At 49.5% G+C, this 21,117-nt stretch overlaps 2 protein-coding genes across 11 annotated transcripts in view; one reads left to right on the top strand and one right to left on the bottom strand.

Moving 5' to 3' along the window:
• ACAP3 (ArfGAP with coiled-coil, ankyrin repeat and PH domains 3) overlaps positions 1-9,832 on the bottom strand; it is a 100,988-nt gene extending 91,156 nt beyond the window's left edge. For 4 of the 5 annotated variants that reach the window (XM_029578389.1, XM_029578390.1, XM_029578391.1 and 1 more), the window contains exon 1: positions 9,519-9,832. In XM_029578389.1, the coding sequence (XP_029434249.1) occupies positions 9,519-9,565 (47 nt within the window). In that variant the 5' untranslated portion in view covers positions 9,566-9,832. The remainder of the gene's footprint in view (positions 1-9,518) is intronic. The other variant, XM_029578393.1, reaches the window with a different exon arrangement.
• Positions 1-21,117, top strand: part of PUSL1 (pseudouridine synthase like 1) — a 90,663-nt gene that overhangs the window by 33,154 nt on the left and 36,392 nt on the right. For 2 of the 6 annotated variants that reach the window (XM_029578397.1, XM_029578399.1), the window contains exons 1-2: positions 15,037-15,357; positions 15,709-15,747. The exons of 1 other annotated variant lie outside the window; for it this stretch is intronic. In XM_029578397.1, coding sequence (XP_029434257.1) covers positions 15,233-15,357; positions 15,709-15,747 — 164 coding nt within the window. In that variant the 5' untranslated portion in view covers positions 15,037-15,232. Of the gene's footprint in view, positions 1-15,036; positions 15,358-15,708; positions 15,748-21,117 lie in introns of those variants that run through there. 3 more of the 6 variants (XM_029578401.1, XM_029578395.1, XM_029578396.1) reach the window with 3 other exon arrangements.

The raw sequence follows: 21,117 nt of genomic DNA, 5'->3' as shown, positions 1-21,117 counted from the left end.
GCAGGAACCCGGCTTGGGCTGAAGGCTGGCAGGAACCCGGCTTGGGCTGAAGGCTGGCAGGAACCCGACTTGGGCTGAAGGCAGGCAGGAACCCGACTTAGGCTGAAGGCAGGCAGGAACCCGGCTTGGGCTGAAGGCAGGCAGGAACCCGACTTAGGCTGAAGGCTGGCAGGAACCCGGCTTGGGCTGAAGGCAGGAACCCGACTTAGGCTGAAGGCAGGAACCCGGCTTGGGCTGAAGGCAGGCAGGAACCCGACTTAGGCTGAAGGCAGGAACCCGACTTAGGCTGAAGGCAGGCAGGAACCCAGCTTGGGCTGAAGGCAGGAACCCGGCTTAGGCTGAAGGCAGGAACCCGACTTAGGCTGAAGGCAGGCAGGAACCCGACTTAGGCTGAAGGCAGGCAGGAACCCGACTTAGGCTGTAGGCAGGCAGGAACCCGACTTAGGCTGAAGGCAGGAACCCGACTTAGGCTGAAGGCAGGCAGGAACCCGACTTAGGCTGAAGGCAGGAACCCGACTTAGGCTGAAGGCAGGCAGGAACCCGGCTTGGGCTGAAGGCAGGAACCCGACTTAGGCTGAAGGCAGGCAGGAACCCGACTTAGGCTGAAGGCAGGAACCCGACTTAGGCTGAAGGCAGGCAGGAACCCAGCTTGGGCTGAAGGCAGGCAGGAACCCGACTTAGGCTGAAGGCTGGCAGGAACCCGACTTGGGCTGAAGGCAGGCAGGAACCCGACTTAGGCTGAAGGCAGGCAGGAACCCGGCTTAGGCTGAAGGCTGGAACCCGGCTTAGGCTGAAGGCAGGCAGGAACCCAGCTTGGGCTGTAGGCAGGCAGGAATCCGACTTGGGCTGTAGGCAGGCAGGAACCCGGCTTGGGCTGAAGGCAGGCAGGAACCCAGCTTGGGCTGAAGGCAGGAACCCGACTTAGGCTGAAGGCAGGAACCCGGCTTGGGCTGAAGGCAGGCAGGAACCCAGCTTGGGCTGTAGGCAGGCAGGAACCCAGCTTGGGCTGTAGGCAGGCAGGAACCCGGCTTGGGCTGAAGGCAGGCAGGAACCCGACTTAGGCTGAAGGCAGGCAGGAACCCGACTTAGGCTGAAGGCAGGCAGGAACCCGGCTTGGGCTGAAGGCAGGCAGGAACCCGGCTTGGGCTGAAGGCAGGCAGGAACCCGACTTAGGCTGAAGGCAGGCAGGAACCCGACTTAGGCTGAAGGCAGGCAGGAACCCGACTTGGGCTGAAGGCAGGCAGGAACCCGACTTAGGCTGAAGGCAGGCAGGAACCCGACTTGGGCTGAAGGCAGGCAGGAACCCGGCTTGGGCTGAAGGCTGGCAGGAACCCGGCTTGGGCTGAAGGCTGGCAGGAACCCGACTTGGGCTGAAGGCAGGCAGGAACCCGACTTGGGCTGAAGGCTGGCAGGAACCCAGCTTGGGCTGAAGGCTGGCAGGAACCCGGCTTGGGCTGAAGGCTGGCAGGAACCCAGCTTGGGCTGAAGGCTGGCAGGAACCCGACTTGGGCTGAAGGCAGGCAGGAACCCGACTTAGGCTGAAGGCAGGCAGGAACCCGGCTTGGGCTGAAGGCAGGCAGGAACCCGACTTAGGCTGAAGGCTGGCAGGAACCCGGCTTGGGCTGAAGGCAGGAACCCGACTTAGGCTGAAGGCAGGAACCCGGCTTGGGCTGAAGGCAGGCAGGAACCCGACTTAGGCTGAAGGCAGGAACCCGACTTAGGCTGAAGGCAGGCAGGAACCCAGCTTGGGCTGAAGGCAGGAACCCGGCTTAGGCTGAAGGCAGGAACCCGACTTAGGCTGAAGGCAGGCAGGAACCCGACTTAGGCTGAAGGCAGGCAGGAACCCGACTTAGGCTGTAGGCAGGCAGGAACCCGACTTAGGCTGAAGGCAGGAACCCGACTTAGGCTGAAGGCAGGCAGGAACCCGACTTAGGCTGAAGGCAGGAACCCGACTTAGGCTGAAGGCAGGCAGGAACCCGACTTAGGCTGAAGGCAGGCAGGAACCCGGCTTGGGCTGAAGGCAGGAACCCGACTTAGGCTGAAGGCAGGCAGGAACCCGACTTCGGCTGAAGGCAGGAACCCGACTTAGGCTGAAGGCAGGCAGGAACCCAGCTTGGGCTGAAGGCAGGCAGGAACCCGACTTAGGCTGAAGGCTGGCAGGAACCCGACTTGGGCTGAAGGCAGGCAGGAACCCGACTTAGGCTGAAGGCAGGCAGGAACCCGGCTTAGGCTGAAGGCTGGAACCCGGCTTAGGCTGAAGGCAGGCAGGAACCCAGCTTGGGCTGTAGGCAGGCAGGAATCCGACTTGGGCTGTAGGCAGGCAGGAACCCGGCTTGGGCTGAAGGCAGGCAGGAACCCAGCTTGGGCTGAAGGCAGGAACCCGACTTAGGCTGAAGGCAGGAACCCGGCTTGGGCTGAAGGCAGGCAGGAACCCAGCTTGGGCTGTAGGCAGGCAGGAACCCAGCTTGGGCTGTAGGCAGGCAGGAACCCGGCTTGGGCTGTAGGCAGGCAGGAAGACAGGAACCGGCAGGCAGGCAGGAACAGAGTGGTCAGACCGCTGGCTGACTCTGGAGCTCAAGGCAACGGGGGACCGAAGGAACCCTGTTGCCAGGCACTGGTCGGGTGCCCGCGGTGGCCTTAAGTAGGCCGCGGCGTCTGACGTCAGACTCGGGGCTGAGCCACCCTCCGGCGGGAAACTGTCTAGAAAAGCGCGGGGCGCTCTCTCGCGCGAGTGCCTAGAGGCAGGCCCGCAATGGCATCTCCCCCATGGGGACGCCCAGATCCTGACTCCGCTTCATTCCCAGCCGGCAGGAACCCTTGAGGTAAGGACCGGGACGTGAGCTTCACGGACCGGACCGCAACATGTTTTTATTTATATTGCTGGGATCACTGGATTCTTCTCCTTGAGCCTAGTGGGTGGGGGAACAGGAAATCAGATGTATACACAAAGATGCCCTGCTGGGTCAGAATAAAGTCCCTCAGTGTCTGACAGGGTGCCAGCCTGGGTCACTTGCAAGGACCTGGCAGATCTTAATGGGGAGATGCCTTCCCAGTTACTAGATCCTGCCTCTCTTCCTTATGTCAGTGCTAGCACAACAAGGTACCGACTGTTCAGAGAAAGCATTTTGAACAGCTTTGTGGCCTGGTTTTGTATAACACTGAATCACTAGGGGGCCGGATCACTCGGAGCACAGCTAGCGGCTTCTTACCTGTTCAGATGTGGCTAACTCTGGTTCCCTGTAAACATTCAGGGACTCCAATCCCAAATATTTCCCTGTACTACACCTTTGTTTTCACTCTGCCATCTTGCACGCCCTTCAGCTTTGCGCCAACCTTTTTCCCAGGCTTTAATCAGAGAAATCCAGCAGGCTACAGACTTCCCTGTCTCGTCAGATCCCTTGCCCCTCCTGGAGACAGAGTTATAACTCCACGCAGACTGACTCAGTCTGTGAATGTAATTAATCCAGAGCACCAGGGGTCACCTCACCAGCAGGTGAAAGACACTGATGCCCGCTTACTCGGAGCAGCCAGGCCCGGAGACATCTACTGGCTCAGTCACCGAGTAATTATTGCAATTAAGAGGAAAAGAAAACAAACAGAACACACACTGATACCGAAACCTGCCTGCCATGGCTGTTTCATGGCAATTACGTTAATTAAGCGTGCCCTCTAATCAAACTTTTGAAATTGATGGCATAGGTGTCTCTCTTGGAGATGCCGGTGCTGGTGGGCCGGGCACTGCTAAGTGAGTGCCAGGCACTAGGGGCCTTCCTGGTAGGCTGAAGGCTGGAAGGGAGCAGCGACTGCATACAGAAAGGTCCATGGAGGCCTTATCTGTCAACATTTTCGAGGTATTTTTTGTCCTTCCAAAACCTTCCACAACTAAAGAGTCACTTTTGCAAACCTGCTCTTTTTCTATAAAGATTAGGATTTCTTACATAATAAGATGCTATGTGGAAGGAGCCTGGAAGTGTTTCTTTAAATACAGCCCTCTGTCAGCTGATACCTTGCTACTGATGACCTCTACTACGCCCAACAGCGTCAACTTGCTAGAAATGATTTCTGGTCTCAGCTCCCTCTAGGGGAAACTAATATTCCTTTGTGGGTTTTATTACAGCAAGACGCAGCATCATAAAACTACTTTATGTGCCGCAGGTAACCCCAAGAAAAGCTGATTCCTCAGGCAGAGACCACCAGAAACAATTCCTATTACTGCGTCACCCACCAGTAGTAAAGGAATCAGAACCAGACTGGGCCGATTTAAGAGGGGAGGGGAGCTGGAGGAGCAGAGAGATGGAGCAGCACTTGAAGCCTCTCTGTTATGAAATATCAGCCATTTTACAGACTGCTTGACTTAGCCTTCCAGTAAACACACAAACACTGGACCATCACATCTTAATGACCTGGCACTCCCGGCTACTCAAAGCATTCCTCACACTCACCCTAGGGACAGGTCGTAAGGGGCAATTCTGTGTCCATGGCCTGGCCATCCCACTCTCCTTAGAAAAGCTATGAACAGGAACTGCAATATATCACGTGAAAGACCCTGACCCTGGACCCCCCCCCCCCCCCCCCCGATTCCTGAAATGGCAAAGACGAGGAGGTCCTACCCGTGCAAGTATTCAATGCCTCACTCTCCAGCCTGCAGAGTTTCCAGCAGGAACTCAACCTAACGCTCAGCCTGCTCTCTGCAATGGAACAGGCTTAGCTATTAGAAAACATTTCACGCAGACGTCATCACAGGAACATTTCAAAATGAAAGCATCTTCCTTCCATGAATTCTCTTGACACCATCAGACACGACCTAAACGAGAATGAATTTCAGCCCGACTAGACAACAAAGCGCAGACTAAATCTGTAGATAGCAGCCTTTACGCATGGACAACTCTATGTGGCCTTCTCAAGAGCTAAAACTTTTCACTCGGGGAAAAAAGTGAGCCTACATCCTGTATTTTGTGAAATGATATTTCAACAGAGGTTCTTCAGGTACTCATTCCTAACCCAACACTAGCAACGTTACTACATACCCCATTCTGCAATGAAATTTCAGCAGGTATCAGCGAGTAAAGCTAGACAATGGGGATGTGCATGCATTTGAAATGAATGTGTTTTTTGGAACAAAGCAATCCATTTCTCGATTTGCTGGGCATGGCTTTCTCCCCCATGCTCAGATGGATGGCGGTACTGCCATTCACCTCCACCCTCCTTTCCTGAGCCCAAGCTGACGTTCGGCTCTGTCTTCACTGGCCTGATGACCAGAGGAGAGCTCTCAAAGGCTTGCCCCTGAGCTAGTAAGTTAGGCAAATAAAAAGCCATCGCCTACAACTTGCTTGTTGGCCCTTAATGTTTCAGAATGGAACAAACTGAAAAGGGAAATTTCAGAAACTGCTGGGATATTTTTGGCTGGCACCGATCTAGAGACAGAGCTGGTGGGATAGGAGCAACACTTCTGCCCCTGGGTACGCTGAAGACCCCCACAGAAGGGGTGGGAAACGGGGGTGGAGGGGCCAGGGAAGCCCCAGCCTGGCCCTCACATTGCTGGGTGTGGGGAGAGCAGCGGAGCCATTTTGATTCCATTTCTTCGGGTGGGGGGGGGGGATTTAATGTTTTAGTTCAGGAAATGAACCTAACCAAAATAAACCTTACATGAACTGAAACCCAAATACACCCCCCCCCCCAATAAAAAAAACCAACACATACACTTCCCCTGCAGAGACACAAAACTGCAGATCCCAAAGAAGAGCCAGGCAGCACCTCCATGGGAGGACATTTTTCAGGACAAGAGCACCACGTCAATGAGCTTATGAGGAGGAATTCAGGACTCTGCAAGAATGCAAGACATTGAAAAGGGAAACCAGCCGAGCCTTCCAAGCAAACCCAGGGCCAGCACCAGAACGTGATCTGTGACTCTCTTTGCACCTACGGAAGGGAAGATTACGCCAAAAACCTCGGCGAGAGGGGTCACCTTTAGTGCTGTGCATTCACATGAACAAGGCAAGCACACGGCTGTGTCTCACGGAACTGGCGCATGGGATGGGACGACTCTTAGCCTTTTAGCGAAGATGAAACGGGGCCTTTCCAGCCTCGGGTCACAATGGCTGCTTTTTGGCTGTTGAAGATGGGGGTGGGGGCTGAACTCCCTGCCAGCAGACCCCGCTAGGGACGTGATGGTGTAACAACCTTTGCCAAAGCATAGGAGGGGGGAGGGTTAAACCTCTTCTGAACCCCCTGCCCCCCAAATAAAACCCATCGAATACCTGGAAGGTATCAATAAAGCACAAGCAGTGATCCTTTCTCAGAGGAAAGACTGCTCTGGAACAGGGTCAGCCGGCCCACGGGCCACGGCCACTCTGCCTGTGCAGCACCAAGAACACTTTCGTAAGTCACAGGCCGGCGTTTCCTGGCTGAGTGTCCAGAGATGGACGGCAGACAGTGGAAGTCTGCCAGCTTTCAAAATGTTCCTGCTACTTCCCCCTCACCCTGTCCTCTCCCCTCCAAAACAGGCGGGAGTGGGGAGCCCTGAGCTGAGCTGTAGGGTGGGGGAAGGGATGATGGGAAGGAGGAGAGAAGGAAGATACGGCTGGTGGAGGAAAGAGGGAGAGTCAGATGGGAGATGCTGTGCGGGAGGGGGGAGAGTGAAAGCAGGAGAGAGGAGGGACAGGGGAGATGCTGAAAATGCATCCTACAAGCAGGACAACCTTCAGACAGCTAAGTGGCTCGTGCCCGTCTCTATTTCACTGCCTACGTTCCTTTGGAACATGTCCTCATGGAGGTCAGAGAAGCCGGGTTGGGGAGAGTTGGAGTGGGAATTTATAAACTGCACCAAGGGCTAGAAAAGCAGAGGAAGAATCTCAGCTGGGCAGAGTGGAAGGGCCAACTGGTCTACATCTGCCACCGTTCCCTGTGGGGCCAGCTGCCAGCTCGAAAGGGGCTCTTCCACGGTGCTCTTACAAGAAAGAAAGGAACCGGGAATTTCAACTGAATACGAGTCCACGTTACTCTTCCAGTGGCTTTTCTCCCATTCTGCGTCTCTGAGAATGACGCTGAGTGGCTCAGGCTGTTGTTGGTCCCTGGGTGCTTCTTATATTTGTCAACAAAAATCTTACTTTCACAACTGGCAAAAAATAAAATAATTTGTTTGACAGAAAAGATGTAACTGAAAAGGGATTCTTCTGTGCTCTCAAGAGGTGCAGATAATAACACGAAAAACAGGTTCTAGAGTTGGAAAAAGTAGGCAGTGCACTGCTGACAGAGTCACAGGCATTCAAAGGGTTAAACAGAAGATCCAGTCAGACAAAATCAACTGCAGGTGATGTTCAAACAGGGTTGCGGGTGGGAGGAGCCTCTCAAACACTGCTGCGGACCACTCATAACTCACTATTTCATGCACTTATCCAGATTCTGGGGGCTGAGCTTAAGGAAACAGCAGATTGCTCTAATTTCATTTGTTTTTGCTAACCTGACGTTCGAGCTCAGCAGCTCATCTCAGTGATGGAGTAAGGAGTCAGGTGCCTGCCCCCCACACACACATCTGATAGTCCAGAAGAGCTCCTGCAACCTCAGCAGCCTTCTGTTGACCTTAATGCAGCTTGGCCTTTCGTTTTGTTTGTCTCTGACTATTTTAGATCGTATAATTATCTGACCTGCGAAATCAGTGGGGTGCTCCGCCCCCAAATATAAGGCAGCACCCAATACTGGTCCGAATTCTCTCTCTATGAATAGTGAAGCAATGTGACATCTCAGCCTCCATGCTCAGAGCTCTCTGGCCTTAGGTAAATTGGATCTTATCAGTCTGGGGCAAATCTGCCCTGGCTTGAGCGTGTTGTGTTTTGTTTTGGGGAAAGGTCAAATGTTGACTCTTTCATTTCTGAATTATCAGCAAAATTGGCCAAACCTCAGCTGTGAATTGTGACAGCGCCCATCTTAATGGTAAAGCATCAGACGCTGAATTCAAATTCAAGAACCATTTTACAGGCTTTGCAACAAGACTGCATAAAAAGAGGTCAGACTGCAGCCAAAAAGTCTACTTTTGAGGACAGATTGGTGGTGGTAGGGGGAGTTTATTGGCCGCAGTGAGCATTTGGGTCATTCTATCTTTATCTAGGCATTTAATTAGATACCTATGGGTATTTGACCTGGAACCACATTGCTCCAAGTCTTTTCCTAATTCAAGAACAGTAAGGCTCCTTATTCCCCGCAAAATATGGATCAGCTCAGACTGAACGTAAGGAGAACAGACTCTGAATCAATTTGCATTTTTCTTACTGATGAGTTCTGCAGAGGGCCAGCTGCCTAAGCACTGAGCCGGGTGTGGCAGGAGGGTACCAGAGGGCAGAGCATCCCGCTGTACAAGGAGGGTGACCCGATGGCTACATAACTGATCTTCAAAGAGGGAGCAAGGACGTACCAGAGCCAGGGAGCTAAAACTGTGACGCTAATGCCTTGTTCCTCTGCTAAATTAGAAGCCAGACCTTGACCATATGCACTATTGATAATGCTTTCCTCTGATAGACTGGGATGGCAGCCCGGTCCTCTGAGACCTTGTTTTCTGTTTGGGGCTGTGGAGATGGGGCAGCCACCCTCTGCGTGCCATGAAAAGACCGGAATTAAACATCCCCATTGCCTGGGTCCTCGAGGCCCTTTGTAAGCTCCTCCAGCCGGTGCAATGTGAAAGACGGCGCAGAATAGGATCTCCTGCGGATCTCCATCGGACCCAGCCCTCAGCCTGCAGCCCTGGAGGGCCGGAGTAAGTCCCATCCCCGCATGAATGAAGGAGCCGAAACCGGAATTTCAGGGTTGGTTTTTTTTTTTGCAGCCATTCGAGTAATTTATAAATTCTCCTCTTTTGGCCGGAAGCCTGGATTGGGTTTATTTATAGTCGTGAATCCTGCTTGTTCTTCCCTTCTGCAAAGCAGTCGAGCCCATGTCTGCACCCTCCCGCCTCAGCATGCACAAAGCCCCGCCAGCTCCCTCTCTATTGTGTTGTTTCCTAAAGCAGAAGCTGGGCTGAGTGACAGTCACCTTGCAGCCCTGATTTCCTTATACCCAAGAGAGGTGGCTCTCCCCCTCTCCTTCCAACAATGTGAATGTAATAGAGGTAGGTACAGGCAGAAAGCGAGGAGAGCGGCCCTTGCATTCCAAAGCTTGCACCCCTGTAATGCGGACAATCAGACTGAAGGGAGATTAACCAAGCGTCGCTTTGTGACTTCCCGGACTGGCGAGCTCCCTCTCCCTCTGTTTCATTCATTCATCCTCACCCAAGCACTAACCGGGGAAATTGCCCCCAACCCCAGCTTTAGCGGGTCTCCCCCCCCCCTCCCCCAATTTGTACTGCCATTAATGAGTAAATGATTGATTTCCCCGCCAGAGCCTCAGCCTACCCCTCCCTGCCGTTGCAAGACTCATCTCCCTTTTGTTACCAATAAACCCCAAACCTCCATATTGAGCAAATCTGGGTGCAATGCACACATGTGAAAAGGGCGTGATTGGTGCGCCCGCCCCCACCGCCGGGTCCTTACCGGAATCGGGGGGAGTCTTTGATGCATTCTTCGAAATCCACCGTCATGGCTGCAGATCTGCCCGTCCTTCGCCCGCGTTAATTTCGGCCGCTCATCACTCGCGCCCCGCACAAGGATGAAGACGCCAGGGCACCCGGGGTCGCCTGGCCACTGCTCGCCGGGAGAGGCTGAGCCCCGTGCACGGTACGCGGACAGCGGCAGCAGCTCCCTCACTGGCTCCAGCTGCCGGGAGGGATGCACAGAGAGAATGAGATCAGCAGAGGCAGGGCTGCCAGCGCCTGACGGCAGGAGCAGCAACCCAGCCTGTCACAGTCAGGGAGCGTCCCCAAACTCCCAGCGCCTGACGGCAGGAGCAGCAATCCAGCCTGTCACAGTCAGGGAGCGTCCCCAAACTCCCAGCGCCTGACGGCAGGAGCAGCAACCCAGCCTGTCACAGTCAGGGAGCGTCCCCAAACTCCCAGCGCCTGACGGCAGGAGCAGCAACCCAGCCTGTCACAGTCAGGGAGCGTCCCCAAACTCCCAGCGCCTGACGGCAGGAGCAGCAATCCAGCCTGTCACAGTCAGGGAGCGTCCCCAAACTCCCAGCGCCTGACGGCAGGAGCAGCAACCCAGCCTGTCACAGTCAGGGAGCGTCCCCAAGCTCCCAGCGCCTGACGGCAGGAGCAGCAATCCAGCCTGTCACAGTCAGGGAGCATCCCCAAACTCCCAGCGCCTGACGGCAAGAGCAGCAATCCAGCCTGTCACAGTCAGGGAGCGTCCCCAAACTCCCAGCGCCTGACGGCAGGAGCAGCAATCCAGCCTGTCACAGTCAGGGAGCGTCCCCAAACTCCCAGCGTCTGACGGCAGGAGCAGCAACCCAGCATGTCACAGTCAGGGACGCCTGACGGCAAGAGCAGCAATCCAGCCTGTCACAGTCAGGGAGCGTCCCCAAACTCCCAGCGCCTGACGGCAGGAGCAGCAACCCAGCCTGTCACAGTCAGGGAGCGTCCCCAAACTCCCAGCGCCTGACGGCAGGAGCAGCAACCCAGCCTGTCACAGTCAGGGAGCGTCCCCAAACTCCCAGCGCCTGACGGCAGGAGCAGCAACCCAGCCTGTCACAGTCAGGGAGCGTCCCCAAACTCCCAGCGCCTGACGGCAGGAGCAGCAACCCAGCCTGTCACAGTCAGGGAGCGTCCCCAAACTCCCAGCGCCTGACGGCAGGAGCAGCAACCCAGCCTGTCACAGTCAGGGAGCGTCCCCAAACTCCCAGCGCCTGACGGCAGGAGCAGCAATCCAGCCTGTCACAGTCAGGGAGCATCCCCAAACTCCCAGCGCCTGACGGCAGGAGCAGCAATCCAGCCTGTCACAGTCAGGGACGCCTGACGGCAAGAGCAGCAATCCAGCCTGTCACAGTCAGGGAGCGTCCCCAAACTCCCAGCGCCTGACGGCAGGAGCAGCAACCCAGCCTGTCACAGTCAGGGAGCGTCCCCAAACTCCCAGCGCCTGACGGCAGGAGCAGCAACCCAGCCTGTCACAGTCAGGGAGCGTCCCCAAACTCCCAGCGCCTGACGGCAGGAGCAGCAACCCAGCCTGTCACAGTCAGGGAGCGTCCCCAAACTCCCAGCGCCTGACGGCAGGAGCAGCAATCCAGCCTGTCACAGTCAGGGAGCGTCCCCAAACTCCCAGCGCCTGACGGCAAGAGCAGCAATCCAGCCTGTCACAGTCAGGGAGCGTCCCCAAACTCCCAGCGCCTGACGGCAGGAGCAGCAATCCAGCCTGTCACAGTCAGGGACGCCTGACGGCAAGAGCAGCAATCCAGCCTGTCACAGTCAGGGAGCGTCCCCAAACTCCCAGCGCCTGACGGCAGGAGCAGCAACCCAGCCTGTCACAGTCAGGGAGCGTCCCCAAACTCCCAGCGCCTGACGGCAGGAGCAGCAACCCAGCCTGTCACAGTCAGGGAGCGTCCCCAAACTCCCAGCGCCTGACGGCAGGAGCAGCAACCCAGCCTGTCACAGTCAGGGAGCATCCCCAAACTCCCAGCGCCTGACGGCAAGAGCAGCAATCCAGCCTGTCACAGTCAGGGAGCGTCCCCAAACTCCCAGCGCCTGACGGCAGGAGCAGCAATCCAGCCTGTCACAGTCAGGGACGCCTGACGGCAAGAGCAGCAATCCAGCCTATCACAGTCAGGGAGCGTCCCCAAACTCCCAGCGCCTGACGGCAGGAGCAGCAATCCAGCCTGTCACAGTCAGGGAGCGTCCCCAAACTCCCAGCGCCTGACGGCAGGAGCAGCAATTCAGCCTGTCACAGTCAGGGAGCGTCCCCAAACTCCCAGCGCCTGACGGCAGGAGCAGCAAATCAGCCTGTCACAGTCAGGGAGCGTCCCCAAACTCCCAGCGTCTGACGGCAAGAGCAGCAATCCACCCTGTCACAGTCAGGGAGCATCCCCAAACTCCCATTCCCTGCCTGCATGAGCTGAAATCCAGCCAGTCAGAGTCAGGGAGTATCCCCATATTCCCAGCGCCTGCCTGTAAGAGCAGCAATCCAGCCTGTCACAGTCAGGGAGCATACTCATCTTATTCCTTTCCAGATCATTTATAAATATATTGAAAAGCACCGGTCCAAGTACAGATCCCTGAGGCACTCCACTGAGAAAATTAACCATTTAATCCTACTCTGTTTTCTAACTTTTAACCAGTTTGTAATCCACGAAAAGACACTGCCTCCTATCCCATGACTTTTTAGTTTCCTTAGAAGCCTCTCATGAGGGACTTTGTCAAACAGCTTTTAAAATCCAGATACATTACATCTACTGTTTCACCTTTATCTACATGTTTATTAACCCCTTCAAAAAAAATGAAGATTTGTGAAGCAAGATTTCCCTTGGATAATTCCATGTTGACTGTGTTCCATTAAACCATGTATTTCTATATGCTCTTTGATTTTGATCTTCAGAATAGTTTCCACTATTTTTCCCAGCACTGAAGTCAGGCTCATTGATCTATAGTTTCCTGGATCCCCCCTGGAGCCCTTTTTAAATATCGGGGTTACATTGGCCACCCCCCACTCTTCGGGTACAATGGATGATTTTAATGATAGGTTACAAATTAATTGAAATAGGTCTGAAATTTAATTTTTTAGTTCCTTCAGGTCCCTGGGGTGCAAACCATCCGGTCCAGGTGATTTGCTACTCTTTTGTTTGTCAATCTGGCCTACTACATTATCTTCCAGGTTTACAGTGATTTGGTTCAGTTCATCTGAATCATCACCCTTGAAAACCATCTCCGGAACCAGTATCTCTTCAACATCCTCATTAGTAAACACAGAAGCAAAGAATTAATTTAGTCTTTCTGCAATGGACTTATCTTCCCTAAGAGCCCTTTTAACCCCTCGATCATCTAATGGGCCAACCGACTCTCTCACAGGTTTCTTGCTTTAGATATATTTTAAAACATTTTTATTATGATTTTTTTGCCTCTACAGCCAACTTCATTTCAAATTATCTCTTAGCCTGCCTTATCAATATTTTATGCTTAACTTGACAGTACTTATGCTTTTTCCTATTTTCTTCAGATGGATCCTTCTTCCAATTTTTAAAGGACTTTTTTTTTGGCTAAAATGGCCTCTTTCACTTCACCTTTTAACCTTGCTGGTAATCATTTTTCCTTCCTCCCGCCTTTCTTAATGCATGGAATACATTCGGACTGTGCTTCTAAGACTGTATTTTCAAACAATGTCCACGTCTGTTGTACACTTTTAACCTTACCACTGCACCTTTCAGATTTTTTCTAACTACTTTCCTCATTTTATCAAAGATCTCTTTTGAAAATTTAGTGTTAGAGCTGTAGATTTACATGTTGTCCCTCCATCCAGCCTGTCACAGTCAGTAAGCATCCCCAAACTCACAGCCCCTGCCTGCAAGAGCAGCAATCCAGCTTGTCATATTTAGGGTGCATCCCCAAACTTCCAGCTCCTGCCTGCAAGATTTATTTATGTATTTATTTATTTTCTATACCGATGTTCATGGAAAAGTCATATCACATCGGTTTACATCGAACAAGGGTGAATTACATCAAACATGGGTTAATTACATCGAACAGGGGGGTAATAATGTTAACTTAAACATTTAAGCAGGGAGGAGATTAACAGAGGAAAATGGTTACTAAAGCTAGGAAGATAGGACAAGGTAGGAGGTGGAGGGAAAGGATCAACAAATGATAATGGTTACAATAATGATGTACAAATGCGGTAACCACCTTAGATGAGCAATCCAGCCTGTCACAGTCAGGGAGCAACCACAAATTCCCAGCCCCTGCCTGCAAGTGCAGCAATCCAGCCTGTCACAGTCAGGGAGCAACCACAAATTCCCAGCCCCTGCCTGCAAGTGCAGCAATGCAGGCAGTCACAGTCAGGGAGCATCCTCAAACTCTCAGCCCCTGCCTGCAAGAGCAGAAATCCAGCCTGTCACAGTCAGGGAGCAACTCCAAACTCCCAGCCCCTGCTGCAAGAGCAGCAATCCAGTCTGTCACATACAGGGAACATCTCCAAACTCTTAGTGCCTGCTTGGCAGGAGAGGAGCTCCAGAAAATGTGATTTAAAAGGTGACTTCTTTCATTATACATTGCCTGGAGGGTTATATACCAAAGAGTAGTTAATACTTTATTTGATTACATTTATAACCTGCTTAATATAAGAATGCTCCAGTGAGAAACAATGAAATAAAATCACAGGGTATTTAAAACAAATATTTAACAAAAATATAGTATGAATCATTTCAAGAAACAAATCAACAAAATACAATGACATAAGGCATAAAGACAAAAAGAATGACATGGGTACAGAATACCAATACCAACTCCATAAACAAAACACACAGTTTCATATTCAGTGACCTTGTGTGATGAACTTTGATATGAAATTCTCTGAGTCTGTGTAAGCGGATCTCACAAGGGTGTCTGGGCACCTGACTGCATACACCCTTCTATATATGCCTGGGTAAATAGTTTTGTGGAGTTAGTCTGGGGCACTAGCGTCCTTAAGCTTCTCTGTGAAGTGCCAGTGATTATCCACTCTTATCCTGATAGGGAATAAAAAGCACAGGGACCTGAATTGTGGATGGAAACTTTACACCAGTCCCAGCTTTTTGACAGCTCTCCCCTGTATTCCGGCTTCTCCAACAGAAGAAGGCGGAATACAAATCCCGCAATGCACTGGGATGTGGTGTTAGGCTCCATCAGCTGGGTCTCTCAGCATTTCTGAATGGCTGTCCAGCCTCAAGCATTTTTCTAAGGTCGTGTGAGAAAACAATACCGATAGTTATCCTATTTTAAGTCTCAACAACCTCTTTGTTCCTCTGTCCATCATCTTAGGTCGGCAATAGGATCCCAATTGGCTTTAACAATAATTTACATTATGGGTAAAATCTAAACTTTTCGGCGCTCCCTTGAGGGCAGCGCACGCTCTTCCCCTCCGGACCGTAAAGCGCGACGCCGCCCGTGTTAGGACCCCGACAGCGCTTCGTCTCCGGCGCTGAGCCTGCCTAACTCAATGCCTGAATCACATGAACGAAGTCCCCCCGCTCCCCGGCGAGCCCGCGAGCTTCACACGAGCACGTGAGGACGAATTTGTTTGCCGCGAGTGGCTAAAGGACGAGGGCAGCGGGCAGCCACGCAGACAGGGCACTTGCCTGGGCAGGCGGGGGTCCTTTCTCGGACGCGTCGCGAGCCGTGGCCCTGGTGATGGGGCCGCAGACACGTGCAGCTGCTTCCCTGGCTCCTGCCATGCGCTCTGCTTTAGAAGGAAACATGAATCCTGCCCGAGTCCGCTATTTAATCTTTTTTCAGTATTTTGGAACGAAATATAGGTAGGTGTTTCATACGATACCGAGTACTCCAAAAAACGCCCTGTCTAAGCCAGACCACCGGGAAACGCTATCATTGACCAAAGTAATAGAGTTCTCCCGATCATAAGTTTCAAACCTATTTAAAATGAGAAAACTACTTCTCCGTGGGCACTCGCATAAAATAGCTGCACATGTCGGGTGGCAATAAGGGCCTATTGGAGTCTTAGCATCAGAATTTCTAGAAAAACTTTGGGAGCATGCGCGAAGGTTCTCACGCAGAATCGGTCACTTCTTTCTGACAAATGGTACCGTCGTTTTTAGTCTTCAGGAGTTTTGTAGTCGACAGTCGTGAACTTATTTATTATTTTGCAGCTTCCATTTTTCCTTGCCTCATGGAGAACCCTACAAAAGGTAAGACCCCGTTCTAAAAATGCTGGAGATGTCCTAAATGCATGGGATCTTTGGATCTTCATGAAGTGTGTTTAAAATATCTGGGTCCTGATCATGACTTGACTACCTGCGGGCCATGCGGATGTATGTCCCTAAGAGCCTTAAAGTACCTCTGCTATAAATAAGTGATGGAATTGGATGACAATATATATGTCGCCCAAGAGAAAACTTTCACCGCAGCAGAGCACCTCTAAAAACTTAAAGAGGATTCGAAGAAAAAGATATCGTCATCTCATGAGTCCATTGGTTGCCAATCTCCATTGGTTGCCAATCCACTTCAGAATCATCTACAAGTCCATTGGTTGCCAACCTCCATTGGTTGCCAATCCACTTCAGAATCATCTACAAGTCCATTTCCATCATATACAAAACCATCCATCAACTGGCTCCAATTGACCTACATAACCCTCTCCGATTATATAACTCTTCAAGACTGACAAGAGACGTATACAGAGGATCACTACAGGTACCTCCTACCAAAACCACCAGACACATTACCTTAAGAGATCGGGCCTTCTCTACAGCTGGTCCACCTTTATGGAACTCCATCCCCCCCCGATCTTAGATTGGAACCCTGCCTCTCAATTTTCATGAAAAGACTCAAGACTTGGCTGTTCAAACAAGCATTCCCGGACTCCAATTAATTTAACCTCTCACCATTAATACATAAAACTCAGCCATTTCAATATTAACTATTTGTAATTATCGTTAGCCAACGTTAACCTTTCCTTTCCTTCTGTTTCTCTCCTCGCCCAGTTCAACCACCCTTGTTATATGTAACTGCTTTTTTCCGCACCATAGTTCCAGTTTGAAGTTTATTATGCACCCCTGTTTTACTGTGAACCAGCATGATGTGATTGTTGTCATGAATGCCGGTATATAAAAAACCTAAATAAATAAATAAATGAGTCGCATAAATCTAAGCACAAAAGGGAGAAAGCAAGTTCAAACCACAAAAGTTGTCAAACTGTGGCGTCACTGTCTATGATTTTGTCCACAGAGCCATTGACAGTGGCACCACCAATCAAACAAGACATGCTATTTATTTATTTATTTATTTAATTAAGGCTTTTATATACCAACTTTCTTGATACAAATCATATCAACTCGGTTTACATCGAACTAAGCAGAACTATAACCAACCAATCAACAAGTGACAATTTAAAGGAGCATAAAGTTACATTATAACAAGGATGCCTTAACTGGGAGAAGGAAAAAAAGAGGGGGAGAACGAAGATAAATTACTATATACAATGGAATATGGGAGGGAGGCAGGGGGCTGACCTCATGATGACTTGTGAGCATGATTAGCGTTTGTTTATTTACATAAGTGATATGATAGTTCTAAATCAGGCTGTTGGGCTAGTGGCGGGGAAGGCTCGGCAGAATAGCCATGTCTTTAGTTTCTTTTTGAAAGTTAGTAGACAAGTTTCCTGCCTGAGGTCCGGAGGCATGGCGTTCCAGATGGAGGGCCCTGTGATAGAGAATGTCCTGTTTCTGATATTTGAGTGGTGTACAATTTTGATTGGGGGAACATGTAAGGATCCCTTGTAGGCATCTCTTAAGGGTCTGGTCGTCGAGTGCAGTTTGGGAGGGTGTGAAAGATCTAATGGGGTCTGGTGGTGAATATTTTTGTGGATAATTGTCAGTGATTTATGAAGGATCCTGAAGTTTACTGGGAGCCAGTGAAGATCTTTTAGAATGGGGGAGATATGCGCTCTCCGATTAGTATTTGTTAAAATTCCCGCCGCTACATTTTGGAGCAACTGGAGAGGTTTTATAGTAGAAGCCGGTAGACCTTGCAAGATGGAATTGCAGTAGTCTATCTTGGAGAAAAGAATGGCTTGAAGGACAGATCTGAAATCGTAATGGAATAGGAGCGGTTTGAGTTTTTTGAGTACTTGTAGCTTGTAGAAGCACTCCCTTGTGATATGTTTTATAAATTGCTTTAAGTTCAAGTGACTATCTATTATGACTCCAAGATCTCGGGCGTGGGATATTTGTATGTTAGAATGCAGTTGGTTATGAAAGGGACTGCCTTCTGGGGTGATTAGCAATAGTTCAGTCTTGGAAGTGTTGAGCACGAGGTTAATGCTTGAAAGGTGATGGTTGATCGTTTGTAAATGAGAATTCCATAATTTGAGTGTTGAGTCCAGTGACTTGGATATGGGGATTAAAATTTGTACATCGTCTGCATATATATAGAACTTAAGTTTTAAATTTGAGAGTACATGGCAGAGAGGGAGTATGTAGATGTTAAACAGGGTGGGCGATAAGGAGGAGCCCTGGGGAACTCCGAATGGGGCGTTAGTGTGTGAGGATTCCTTGTTATTGATTTTAACCTTATAGCCTCTGTTGCTAAGGAAGGAGTCAAACCATCTAAGAGCTGATCCTGCAATACCTATATCTGATAGCCGGTTTAGTAGGGTATTGTGATTTACCGTATCGAAAGCTGCAGAGATGTCAAGAAGGGCTAGGAGGAATGACCATAAGAGTTCTACAAAAGCACAATGCCATACGGCATCTACAATTCCATCACGCCTAACAGCTCAATCTATTCCATGCTAAGAAACTTCTGTGCGCCAAGTAGCACCATTGATGTCACAGTACCATGCTGCACCAAACTCATCTCTGTACCATATGACGCCATCTCATTCACCGCGCCATATGACACCATCTCATTCATTGTGCCATAACGGCGCCATTTCAATTGCGACATTACTCAGTGTCTCCTAAAGCACCATTATCACCAACACAGAGCCACATGGCTCCATCTTCACTGCAGTGTAGGGAGCAATCAGTCTCATCACGCTACTCTGCAGCTTCTCATTCATCGCATGACAAACATAGATCATCTTCCAGAGGACATAGTGTCGCCTCCATTTTAGACTTCTCTCATTGTTTATAAAGACCAGAGGGATCCTGCATATTGCTTACAGATACGGATTCTTGAAGACCTTAAGTAACTTGTCACAGGGTCTAAAGTATAAATTGAAGAAGAAACATTTGCATTTGACTTTGACCTCTAATAGTTCAGAGGCTTTGGATAGACCATCCAGAAAGAGGAAAAGATATAGATCTCCTTCCCCTTACATTGCGCCTAAACCGCAAGAAAATAAAGAAGAAAAATTAACATCTCCTTAACCACACGATGATCAGTCTCCTTTTCCTGAGAAGCTTCTAAAAAGGATATTAAATGATTTTGTCCACAACTGTATGACTGACATGATTCCAAAAGAACAGCTGGAACGTACTAAAATAATCCCAAAGCAAGAAAACGAAGATGTAGAAATTGATCCCATAACGATACCAGATGAACCACAAGAAAGACCCTTAAGTGACGGAGAAATACCTAACTCGGAACATAATGATCTCAATTTCACCCCTAATGAATTGCCATCAGCCAAAACATCTGATTCACCTATTCAAGATCTCTCATATCCAGGCTTCATAGACAAAATGGCAGAAAAAGTACCATTCAAATTACATGTGGAATTGGAGAATAAGAATTTATTCGGCATTCTTAAATGCATACAACCGAAACCCAAGATTAGGATGGTTCCAATTCATGACTCTACAGGAAGTTCAAACAAAAATTTGGGCTACCCCATACACAATTCCTCCTGTTTCTAAAAGCATTGATAATAAATACAGAATACAAGAATGTCCTGATGTCCAGAAATTTCAGCTTACATGTGATTCTGTCATAGTGGATTCAGCCTTACGAAAAGGTAGACAATCAAAGGCATATTCTGCAGTCCCACCTACCAAAGATCAGATGCAATGAGAAAATGCCAGTTTCAGTCTGCAATGTTAGTGTCTTGAATCGCAGCTCATCAGATCCAAATCGTGCAATATCTATTTAATATAATTTAAGACATCAAAAAAGACTGCACACATCTATTAAAAGAAGATATAGAAATTCTAACCACTCATCTTTCAAATTTGGAAGAAGCAATTGGCCATATGACAAGAGCAGCATATGACAGTTTTGATATTGCAACTAGGTCTTCAGCCACAACAAGCGCCTCTCATCACCTAACTTGGCTAAAAGCTTCAAACATGCGGGAAGACTTGTTTGACCAAATAGCAGATGCCCCATGTTATGGGGATAATCTCTTCAGAGTAAAAGTCCAGGAAGTGGTTCACACTATGAAGGAACACCACACTGCTCTTCAGTCATTGACAAGTTCTTGCTTTGACCACTATCAACAAAGAAAATCGGCATCATACAACAAAAACTTTACAATTTCTACTACAAAAAGAAATTCCCTATTTATCAACCTTATTGTGTTAGATCGTACAATCCATCTCAATACCAGCCATCCACACCTTCTACTTCAAGAGGGAGAGACAGAGGATGGGGCTTATCAAGAGGAACTTCTCAGTCTATTCACAAAGTTAATCTTTTTGACAATTCTCTCAAGTTCCAGTTGGGGAAAGAGTGTAATATTTTTTTACAACAGTGGTCTCAGAAATCTGGTGGAATGCACCAAATTCTAGATTTTGGAAGGGGAAATCCAAGATGAACTCCCTAGGTACAATAATCCCATCCATTCAGAAAAGAACTTGGTTTTACCACCCTAGACTTGGAGGATGTATACCTTCACGTTCCCATTCATTCTCATTCAAGAAAATTGCTTCAATTTTTCAATCACCATTACCAATACAAGGGCTACCCTTCGGCCTTTCTTCTAATCCCAGAGTTTTTACCTAATGTCTAGTGGTGGTAGCATATTTAAGAAATCGGAATATTGCATTCTGCCCATATTTAGATGACAGGCTAATAGCAAATCCATCATATACTTCGTCATCTTCAGGTCATGAAAAATCTTCAGTGCTTAGGTTTTCTCATAAATTGGAAAAAATCCAGTGTCACACCATCTCAACAAATAGTTCATTGGTGCTCTTCTAGATTCCAATTCTCAGAAAGCATACTTGCCAAAAAAGAGAATTCAAACCCTCCAGAAAGCAGTGAGAGCAGTTTTTTTTCTCGCAAACAGTCATCAGCAAATCTTTTTATGCACCAGCTAGGCCATATGGCTACAGCAGTACATTCAGTTCCCAATGTCAAACTAAACATGCACATGGCTCAATGGACTCTCAAGATACAGTGGTCTCAATTTCTACACCCTCTATCTCAAAAGTTACAGAGTCCTATCGAGCTTCTGCCTCTCTCTAAAAAAGACTTGAACGAAATCGGTATCTTCCTCATCACTACTCCATGATTCATTCGACATTCTGTCAAAAATTATTTTTTAGTATGGGTTAATGTTGGTTTATTAACCCACATGTAAACCTGTTCCAGTTTATAGTCCTGTTCATCTCTTT

The sequence above is a fragment of the Rhinatrema bivittatum genome, chromosome 15 (genome assembly GCF_901001135.1).
Source record: "Rhinatrema bivittatum chromosome 15, aRhiBiv1.1, whole genome shotgun sequence".
NCBI classification, from domain to species: domain Eukaryota; kingdom Metazoa; phylum Chordata; class Amphibia; order Gymnophiona; family Rhinatrematidae; genus Rhinatrema; species Rhinatrema bivittatum.
Note: the sequence above shows the minus strand (reverse complement) of the source record. Positions and strands in the feature narration are given on the sequence as shown.